This window comes from Orycteropus afer, unplaced genomic scaffold (genome assembly GCF_000298275.1).
Source record: "Orycteropus afer afer isolate SDZICR_OR568_19922 unplaced genomic scaffold, OryAfe1.0 scaffold00303, whole genome shotgun sequence".
In the NCBI taxonomy this organism is placed as follows: Eukaryota; Metazoa; Chordata; class Mammalia; order Tubulidentata; family Orycteropodidae; genus Orycteropus; species Orycteropus afer.
Genome location: NW_006921890.1, coordinates 3,452,273 through 3,463,548, shown reverse-complemented (window position 1 = coordinate 3,463,548; position 11,276 = coordinate 3,452,273). Strand labels below are relative to the sequence as shown.

Genomic DNA, 11,276 nt, shown 5'->3' with positions numbered 1-11,276 from the left:
TCCGAGGAGTGGCTGGTGGGTTTGAACCGCCAGCCTTCTGGTTAGCAGTCAAGTGCCTTAGGCACTATGCTACCAGAGCTCCCTCCCAACACTGATAGCAAAGTTTAAAAAAAAACTCAGAAAACAATCAATGCTGGCAAAGATGTGGAGAGACTGGAACCCTCATGCGCTGTTGATAAGATTGTAAAATGGTGCAACCACTGTAGGAAACGGTATGACATGACCCAGCAATGGCATGACATGATCCAGCAATCCCACCACCAGGTACACATCCTAGAAAAGGGAGAGTTGTGATATGAACAAATATAGGCACACCTGTATTTGTCACAAGCAGCTTTGGTGGCACTGTGGTTAAAGCATTGGGCTGCTAACCAAAAGGACGACAGTTCAAACCCACCAGCCACTCCACAAGGGAAAGATAAGGCAGTCTGCTTCCATAAAAATATATAGGCTTGGAAACCTTATGGGGGCAATTCTACTGTGTCCTGTAGGATTGCTATGAGTCAGAATGGACTCAATGGCAGTGGGCTTTTGTATGTTCATCGCAGCACTGTTCATAATAGCAAAACCGTGGAAACAACCCAAATAACCCTTCAACAGAGGAATAGTCAACGATGATATATACACACAGTGGAATGCTATTCAATGTTAAAGAGCAATAATGAATCTGCAAAACATGTCAGCATGGGTGAACTTAGAGGCCATTATCCGGAGTGAAAATTATCCATCATAAAAGGACAAATACTGTATGAGACCACTATTGTAAAATGTCAAGAAATGGGTTTCAGGAAAAAGGAAATACTGTTTGGTGATTACCAGGGGTGGGTGGAAGAGACGGTAAACCACTAAGTAGGGGATAAATATGCATTAACTTGAGTGGAGAAAATAAAACAAAACCTTACGAATAGCAGTGGGGCATTGTGAGGGTGCCGCAGGACTGCACATGGCATCACTCTGAGAACCAAATGCTGCCCGGTCCTGTGCCAGCCTCACACTCCTTGCTGTGCCAGAGCCCATCGTTGCAGCCACTGTGTCAGTCCATCTCATTGAGGGCCTTCCCCTTCTTCACTGACCCTCTACTTTCTCAAGCATGATGTCCTTCTCCAGGGACTGGTCCCTTCTGACAACACGACCAAAGTAGGTGAGATGAAGTCTGGCCATGTACACTTCTTAGGAGAATTATGGCTGTACTTCTGAGACGTATTTGTCCATTCTTCTGGCAGTCTGTGGTATTGTCAGTATTCTTCGCCAACACCAAAATTCAAACATATCAGGTCTTCAGTTTTCCTTATTCGTTGTCCAGTTTTCACATGCATATGAGGCTATTGAAAACACCATGGCTTGGGCCAGATGCACCTTAGTCTTCACAGTGACATCTTTGCTCTTTATCCCTTTGAGGAGATCTTCTGCAGTAGATTTGCCCAGTGGGATGCATCTCATTTCTTGACTGCTGCTTCCATGGGCATTGATTGTGGATCCAAGTAAAATAAAATCTCTGACAAGTTTAGTCTTTTCTCTGTTTATGGCTATGCTGCTTGCTGGTCCACTTGTGAGGATTTTTGTTTTCTTTATGTTGAGATGTAATCCATACTGAAGACCTTCGATCTTTGATCTCCATCAATAGTGCTTCAAGCCTACTTCATTTCCAGCAAGCAAGGTTGTGTCATCTGCGTATTGCATGTTGTTAATGAGTCTTCCTCCAATCCTGATGCCGCGTTCTTCTTCATATAGTCCATCTTCTCGGATTATTTGCTCAGCATGCAGATTGAATAAGTGTGGTGAAAGGATACAACCCTGATGCTCTCCTTTCCAGATTTTAAGCCATGCAGTGTCCCCTTGTTCTGTTAGAATGACAGCCTCCTGGTGTATGTACAAGTTCCTCATGAGCACAATTAAGTGTTCTTGAATTCCCATTCTTCACAATGTCATCCATAATTTGTTACGGTGCACACAGTCAAATGCCTTTGTATAGTCAATAAAGCACAGGTAAACATCTTTCTGGCATTCTTAGCTTTCAGCTAAGATCCATCTGACATTAGCTATGATATCCCTCATTGCATGCTCTCTTCTGAATCCGGCTTGAATTTCAAGCAGTTCTCTGTCAATATATTGCTGCAACTGTTTTTGAAGTATCTTCAGCAGAATTTTTCTTGTGTACGATATTAATGATATTCTTTGATAATTTCTGCATTCTGTTGGGTCACCTTTCTTTGAAATGGGCACACACCTGGGTCTCTTCCAGTCAGTTGTCCAGCTAGCTATGTTCCAAATTTCTTGGCATAGACGAGTGAGTGCTTCCAGCATTTTATTCGATTGTTGGAACATCTCAGTGGGTATTCCATCAATTCCTAGACTCTGTTTATCACCAGTTCTTCAGTGCAACTTCTTCCTTCAGTACCATCAACTCTGGATCATATGCTATCTCCTGAAATGGTTGGATGTTGACCAGTTCTTTTTGGTACAGTAACTGTGTATTCCTACCATCTTCTTGGATGCTTCCTTCGTCATTCACTATTTTGAATTTTGAATGATATTCAGCATTGCAACTCAAGACTTAGAGTTTTCTTCAGTTCTTTCAGCTTAAGAAAGAGCAAGCATGTTCTTCCCTTTTGGTTTTCTCATTCTAGGTCATTGTACATTTCATCATAATACTTTGTCTTCTCCAGCTGCCCTTTGAAATCTTCTGTTCAGTTCTTTTATTTGATCATTTCTTCCGTTCACTTTAACTACTCTCCATTCAAGAGTAGTTTCCAGAGTCTCTTATGATCACTTTCCTTTCTTGTCTTTTTAATGATCTTTTGTTTTCTTTTGAGCTCTGGTGGCATAGTGCCTGAGGCATTTGATTGCTAACCATTATTTGATTACCGTAATGTAACCAGAAGGCTGGTGGTTCAAACCCACCAGCCACTCCTCAGAAGAAAACCCAAGGAGGGGTCGCTATGAGTCAGAATCGACTCAACAGCACTGAGTTTGGGATTTTTTTTGGGGGGGGGGGGTTGGTTTTCTCTATGTATGATGTTTTTGATGTCATCCCACAACTTGGCTGATCTTCATTCATTGGTGTTCAGTGCATCAAATCTGTTCTTCAGATGGTCTCTAAATTCAGGTGGGATGTAATCAAGGTCATATTTTGACTCTCCTGGACTTAGTTTGTCTTCAGCTTCAACTTGAACTTGCATATGAGCAGTTGATGGTCTGTTCCACAGTCAGCCCTGGCCTTCTTTAGACTGATGGTTTTGAGCTTCTCCATCACCTCTTTCCACAGATGTAGTCTATCTGGTTGCTGTGTATTCCATCTGGAGAGGTCCCCGTGTATAGTCACTGTTTATGTTGAAAAGAGGTATTTGCAATAAATAAGTCATTGGTCTTGGAAAATTCTATCATGTGGTCTCTGGCATCATTTCTTTTACCCAGGCCATATTTGTAATTGCTAATGTTTTTTTCTTTGTTTCCAACTGTCACATTCCTATCCTATAATTATCAATACATCTTGATTTAATGTTTGGGCTGGAAAAGGGACATGGAGGGGACATCTTTTGACCTCCTCTAAATTCACAAGAGGAAAACAACCACCATCAGCAGCCCAAGGCTTATTCCTATGAGGCCAGACATGCTCCATCCTCCAGCCTTTTCACTAATTCTGACACCAACCCTTCCTCCCACGACACTCACTACTTCTCTGCTGGGTTTGATAATTCATTGCAGTGACCACCCAGAACTCATAGAGGATACTCAGGATTATGGGGTTTATTAGGGATGTAACAGGCTACAGTTCAGGGTCAGCAACACACTTAGCATACATTCTTCGATCAGGACAGTCTCCCCTCTGCTGTGCTCTCAGGATTGCCTTTCTGGCCCTCGGCCTCTCAGCCTGGCCTCTGCTTTGCTCGGGCAAGTGTTGCAAAACTCTTTTAGCTCTGCCGATAGGTATACCTAGGTGCACGCCATTCCACTAGCAAGCCTTCTGCCCAGATACACTCAGCTTTCTTATTCTGTGGGCCAGGTAAGCCTGCCACTCTGTCTCATGCCTCTTGGTTCCACTGTTGCCGTCTTTCAGCCAGGCATCTCTCTCACAGCCTGGCATCTCTCAGCCATGGAGGTCCAGGACAGGGATTTCGGGTCCAATGACATGCTCCACTTCACATCCAGCTCTTCTCTCTTGATGGCAGTGAGATTCCCTTTTCTCGCCTCTAGGAGGGCTCTTTTAAGCCTGGCAGAGAGATAAAACTAACCAATCCCAACACCAGAGGTCTACGTGCCTTATTTGCATGGTCCCACCCAGTAATCCAGTGGAAGTTACAAAGTTTATGGCTAGAAAAGCCATACCAAGTAATTCACTGTACCGCTGGACAAATTCAGACTGCAGGTGTTGGTAAAAATCTTCAGTATCTTCATTTTCAGCTTTAGTGTTTGATGGGTAAAGTTGGATAATAGTAGTATTAACTAGTCTTTGTTGTAGACATATGGATATTATCCTAACACTGACAGCACCGTACTTCAGGATGAGTCTTGAAATGTCTTTTTTGACTATGAATATGACACCATTCCTCTTCAATTTGTCATTCATGGCATGGTAGATCATATGACTGTCTGACTCATAATAGCCAATACCAGTCCATTTCTGCTCACTAATGCCTAGGGATTTAATTTTATCTGTTCCATTTCATATTTGACAACTTCCAATTCTCCTAGATTTGTACTTTGTACACTCTTTGTTCACGTTATTAATGAGTGTTTGCAGCTCTCTATTATTTACCATAATGTGAGCTCTAAAATACAGATTAAGCCATTCATCTTTTACTTCACAGCTTATACCACTGCATGAAAGCTACAACTGCACCTTCCTTGCTTTCAGTGATGGAAATTGGTCTCTGATGGGCTCAGAGTCGCTGTTCAGTTTCTATCCTTTCTACAAGCAGCAGAGCAATATCACACAGGCTGCCTTGAGCCAGGGAGGCTCTGAAATAGGAGAGTATTCCTTTTAACCTGCTGAACGGTCACTCACAGCTGGTGAGGGGAAGTACTGTGGTTACTGGAAACTGCTCAGTGGTGCCCCCTTCAGGTCTGGGCCATACCTGCCATTCCTTAGGCACACCTCTGGGGGAACCTCTCCCCAGGCACCATGCTGAGCTGGATGGGGCCTGAGAGCTGGTTCTCCCAGCTGTGCTGCACACCCCGGGCCCCTCGGCTGCTCCCTGTCCCTGCGTCGGTGCACAGGGTGGGCAGCAGGTTCTGAGGGCGGAGACTGAAGCCCACAGAAGGAAAAACTGGACTTCAGAGCACTTCCTCAATTTTACAATGCTCTTCTGCACTGTGGCAGTCAGAAGCCAACCCTGAGCTGAGTGACACCCATTATAACTCTGGCTGCGGGCCACTGCCACTCCCTGGATGATGATGAGGATGCACTGTGGGCGCATAGTGGGTGAGAGTCCACAGAACCCCACCTTGCCCCTGGGCCCACACACACTGGACCCACCCCTAGAGCCATGACTTGTGAGGAAGACTGAGGGCCATCCCCTGGGACACTGTAAATTCTGGCTGTTTCTTCAGCATCAGAGAACACCTGCAGGGTGAGTCGAAGGTCTCCGTACACACATGGGCACATGGCAAGCAACTCAAGGCTGTCAACAGGCCTCTTCCTCTGAGGGCAGGCGGCCCTTGTTCCTGAAACCCGGAAGCATCAGACCTGAGAGAGGTGGCTTTGGGGAGTAAGGAGGAAAGGCAGAGTTGAGGAGTAAAAAGGGCACAACCCATCTAAGGTAAACCCAGTAATGATCTGCTGGAAGTACCGCATGTAGCCACTGTCCAGGGAGAAAACGGGTATTCAGTAAAACACTCAGCCCCATTCCCTAAGTAGCTGTGGGTGCAGGATCCAGTGGGAAAGGCGGGTGGCAGCCCTGCACAGGGCTGTGCTTTGGTGAGCAGAGCCGTGACCAGCAGGCAAGTCACCCTCAGCGTGAGAAGCATGTGCTGTCAAGAGCCCGGCTCCCAGGGACACTTCACGGTTCAGCATCTCCAGGGACTCGGCTTCCTCACAGGCCACCTTCCAGTCAGGCGTCAGGCCTTGTATCATGAACATAAAATGGGCAGTCCTGTTATGGCACATAGATTCTCCAGAGCCAGGCAGCATGTGGGATGGCCCCAGCCCCATGCTGTCTCCAAGTTTCACATAGATGAGGTGAGAGGAAGAGTGAAAGAGTTGTGTCAAAATGTTGATTTATGGTCTGGAGGCAGAACACACCCCAGAGAAACTCCCTGTTTCCTTGTAAGGCCTTTAGCTGATTGGACGAGGCCCACCATGTTGAGTTAATCACTTGTAACAACTAATTCGACGAGGCCCACCACATTATGGAGGGCAGTCTGCTTTACTTTAGGCTAAATGATGTAATCATATCTAACAAACTGATGTTTGACCCAACAGCTAGGTCCTGTAGCCTCACCAAGTTGATACATAAAATAAGCCATCACAGCCAGGACCTCTGAGGGAAAGGACTTCCCAACTACTTGTGTCGCCCAGGCCCTGGGAGAGACCGATGCGTGGCATTTGCCCAGGATGTCCTTGTTACTTAAGGATACAACGATCTGTGTTGCAGGTGCCAGTGTTCTGTACGCCAACCATCATCAGCCATTAACATTACCCCACAGAAGAAACATGCTGGCATTTTTTATGGGCAGATACTAATGTATTCGGCTGTATCCCCAGGACAACAGACCACGTAAATGCTGAGCCCTACCCCAGCATGGCCCCAAGAAGGCAGCCGTTGGTATGGCAGGCGTATCAATGCCCTGTGATGAAAAAGCACGGCCAGCATAAAGTAAGTGGGCACATGCAGGCAACGCCAATCTATCGGGAAAGATTGATTCAAACGGTGAAACAGAGCATGAGCCTGCTCCTTCCTTGACTGCTCCTCAGAACAGAGACAGACTTGCAGTAGCAGTGTGGTTCGCTAAGCACACACCTCCGTGGAGCATGAGTGACAGTTGGCTGCTTCAGAAACTGAGAGTTTAAAGAAAACCTCACTTGTATGACTGAATATCTGAGAAGAGACGTGTGTTGACTGGCAGGACTTCCACGGTGCCTCTGGAGTGCTGATGAAGAGCCACTGAGACAGCTGAGCAGTAAAAACCCCCCTTAAGCTGTAATCACTTCCACTGTTGTCTCTGTATCTGCACACCTCCCCCACCACACCGCCTCCATCAGAGCACAGAAAAGTTTCACAGTGAAAATGGCAGAGAGCCCTATGTTTGGCTTACAATTTGCTACTATGAAGAATTGTTAATGGGCCAAGGATAGTCACAGGGATGAGCCCGGCCCCTCTAGAGGTAGGCGTGACAGTGGTTGGTATCCCTATCAGTGGGGTCCTAGAAATAGACTGGAAAGTACACCAACCTTCCTGTCTCCATGTTGTCTTTGAAGCTTTATAGTTACTCATTCTCTGTGCCCCTCATGAGACTTGTACATTGAAATGAAATGGGCCCCTCGCACATCTTTGTGGTCAACTCATTGGGAAGTGTCAGCAGGAAGTTGAGAGGGAGCACAGTGCTTGCAGTTTCAAGGTGGAATGTGAGTGGGTGTCCACCCATCACCTCAGAGGCATGGCACCGACGCCTCCAGCCACCCTGGCAGGAAAGCCGGCCCGAGAACAAAAAGCTTCAGCAGCCCCTGAGCAGATGTGGGCGTCACCCTCTCAGCTGTGCAGGAACCCACCACCACCACCACCACCAAAATCCAGCCCAGAGTTCCTGGCACTGATGGGTGGGATGCCCGCAGGGACAGCCAGCGACCCGGCCTGAAGAGCACCCCTCCACCCACAGCCGGGCTGGGTGGCGGGCCAGCACCCACACACTGCCCAGAGGCTCTGCTGCTCCGGCTCGGCCAACTTGTGCGCCTCCTGCGGTCTCTGCTTAGTTTATGGTGCTGCTAACAGGACACCGGGCAGTCTGCTGGGAAACAGTGCCCAGAACCCTGCTTCTGCCCCATCGTGGGGAGATTGAGCTGGCGCGGAAAGCAGTTGAACCCCATGGAGACTAATGGGGTGGAGCTTGTGGACCCCCTGCCGGTATAAGAAGCAGGTGGATTCTGTAGACTCTAACCAGGGCCCCAGTCTGTTGATGACGGACAGAAAGGCAGCAGTGCTATTGACAGGTCTCACGTGTGTCCCATGTGCTGCTGGGGTGGCAGCTCAGAGAGGAGGGAGGGCCTGGGGCTGGGCAGTCAAGCACCAGCATTACTGCCTGCCCTTCATGCTGGGACTGGCCCACGGCAGGCCAAGAACAAGGTGGAGACCTGTGGCTGACGTGTGTGCACAGTGCATGTGTGTGTGTGTGTGTGTGCGGGGGGGGGTGCTGGTCGGAGCAGACTCAGAGTGATGGATGGACCACAGGTCATTTGGCTAGGACCCCACAGTGCAGACAGGCAAAGGAGATGCTCCCTTCCCATGAGGCCACTCAGTTTACATGTGTTACACAAAGCACTGTGTCCCCAGGTGTGCACGGTTAATAACGATCGACTGGTCACTGAGAAATCAGAGGTTCAAGTCCACCCAGGGGCACCTTGTAAAAAAGGCCTGGCTATCTCCTTCCAGTATGTCAGCGCCTAAAAGCCCGGCGGCACCCGGCTCTACACGGACACCCGTGGGGTCGCCGTGAGTCGGAGTCAGCCCGGTTCTTGTGCTTCGTGCCAGGGTCACGTTGCAGCCCTGTGGTCTCATCTGCACCTTTCCAGTTCGTTCAGATGCTGAGGACGCCTTCCTGCTGGCACAGCTTGGCTGGCGGGGTGGCCAGGGGAGGAAACCTGTAGTTTCATGCCCGACATGGGAAGTGGGGGTGGGGCCTGCTGTGCTGGGCTTCCTGCTCCTCGGACGTACAACGGGCTGTGCCTTTCTGTACAGGTGCGTTTATTCCCGGCGTTCCCGTCCAGCCTGTGGTCCTGCGATACCCAAACAAGCTGGTGAGTGTGTTGTCCCGGGGCTGGAGAGCATCACGAATCGGGAGGGCTCTTCACACATCTGCTCTTAACACAGTGGTCGTGAGCAGAGCAGGGGAACAGTGCGGCATGCGGGCTGCGTTCCTCACGCTCAGCCGAGTAGTCAGGACAGGCCTAGTGACAGACCCGTGTCTGGTAAGCCCCAGTATTCCGGAACACTCCCTGGATCCACATACAAAGTCCCTCCTTCGTGGGTCCTGTCATGCGCGTCCCTGATGTGGTGCGGGGCCCCTGCCGTGTCCCCCCAGCTCTCCCTGCCCAAGCTCCCTTGGGCGGGCAGTGGTACCCTAGAGGAGGTCTCATTTCGGGGCAGGGGCTTCTCTGCAGTCGATGGCGGCATCTGTATGTCTCCGCTCGGTTCTGGTGAACAAAAGCGGGAGAGTTCTTCCCTGAAGACGTGAAACAGGCCGCTTGTCACACACTGTTGAAGGCTGAATTCACGCAGGTGCTGAGTCCCTGGGTGGACGCAGTTCAGTGTTTGCTGCTGACGGAAAGGCCAGAGGTTCAGGGCCCCCAGAGGCACCTCAGGAGGAAGGCCTGGAGACCCATCTGGAAGCTCAGACCTGTAAACCGGGTGCAGCCCAGTCCTACTCTGACCCACACGGGGCCCCGTGGGGCGGACCAGCTGGATGGCAGCTGGGCGGAAATAGGCCGTGCGCCTCTCTCGGCCATCGGGTTTGCTGTGTCTTTGCTCGTTTGTCTGCTCTCAGAGAGCAAAGAAGAGGAGGGCTGGCTGGGGCCCCGGGGATGGCCCTGACAGAGCCTGGGCTTGGAGAGACAGTCTGGTGAGGCCTCGGAGCAGGCTCGGCCAGGGCTGAATCCTGCCTGGTGGCGGCGGCTCCCACCTCCTGCCCCGCCTCCCGCAGCGTCTGCATCCACCCATTAGCACTGCTGTCCCTCCCCCAGGTGCTGGGCAGAGGCTCCGTGCCTGGCAGGGGCGGTCAGCCCCTCCCTTTGCGGGTCGCCAGAGCCAACGGCAGCATGGAGCTCCCTGTGGGTGCCGTTCCCATGGGTGCCTGCTCAGGGCCCCTGCGTGTCACCTTCAGCTGCAGCTCCCTCTGGGACCTGTGTCCTCTCCCCTCACGGGCTGCGGGGCTGGTAGCCCAGGGACAGCTCAGGGGACTCATTCCCTCTGGGCCTGAAACAGCGCTTTGTGTTCTACAGTGTATCTAATGGATTAACCCTTGGGGAGAGAAATCACGAGGCAAATTCACTTATTGGCATCTTTTCTCTCTGTTTACTGCGATTTGCCTTTGTGACCACAGAGGAGTGTTTATTGAAAGAAAAAGGACAGGGCTCAGGGTTACCAGCAGAGACACTGGCAGGCTCACTGGCAACCCTCTGTGACAGGCCAGGCCTGGAGGAGGCAAAGAAAGACACACTCACCTGGTCCCCATCACCTGCAGGATTCACCGTGCTGGGGGAGTGGGCAGAATAGGGGGGTGCGGTGAGGCTCTGGTCAGCCAGGAGTGAGTATACCAGCCGGTCAGTGAGTCAGCAGCAGGCAGAGCCAGTAGCCACATGTAGACGGGTCGATGCATTCTATGGAACAGACTTTTTCACCTAGTTCCTGATGCAGGGATCTGGTGGGAGAGCCAGCCCTCCTTTGGCCTCCCTGCATGAACCACACTCTAAATGCATCTCCTGTGAATAGGAGAATAGACCCCAAAACGAAAGAACCTGGGAAGTCAGCTGTGTGTAGACATCTAGATTTTTCTTCTTCAGGTGTTTCCCTCGGCAGTTTTTAGGCAGCATGCCTTCACTGGTTTTTCTGGACTCCTCCTGCTTCGTTGTCCGAGAAGCCACACCTCGGCCTTGCATGCCTGTCCCTCTCTCTACACTCTTAAGTTGCATAGTTGCAGAAACTGATGTAGGCAGGTTTGAGCACAGACACGAGACGAGGGGCCAGTGTGGGTGTGGAGACCAAGGGCCAGGGTCATATCAGGAGCTAGGGAGAAGGGTTCAGGAATCTACTTCCATAGTGATACTGCCTCAGAAACCCAAGGAGGGGTCGCTATGAGTCGGGTCTGACTCGAGGGCACATAACAACTACAACAACAGAGGGAAGGAAGCCACAGGAGGTCCCCCGGGCATCTGTCACCTGGCATGTCAGGTGGCCATTGTGTTCGCTGAGGTTGGATGTGTGCCGGGCTGAGGGTGGAGAGTGTCAGAAATACCCTTGACAGGGCCAGTACTGGGCCTGCCAGGATGGGGAGGCACTGCCCACAGTGGGGGGTCAAGGTGGCGGCAGAGGTTTGCTCCACCCACTCTGGGGGCTGATGGCCACATG

At 50.5% G+C, this 11,276-nt stretch overlaps 1 protein-coding gene across 1 annotated transcript in view; it reads left to right on the top strand.

Moving 5' to 3' along the window:
• LPCAT1 (lysophosphatidylcholine acyltransferase 1) overlaps positions 1-11,276 on the top strand; it is a 72,712-nt gene that overhangs the window by 27,257 nt on the left and 34,179 nt on the right. Inside the window, exon 5 of the mRNA XM_007951623.1 lies at positions 8,892-8,950. Coding sequence (XP_007949814.1) covers positions 8,892-8,950 — 59 coding nt within the window. The remainder of the gene's footprint in view (positions 1-8,891; positions 8,951-11,276) is intronic.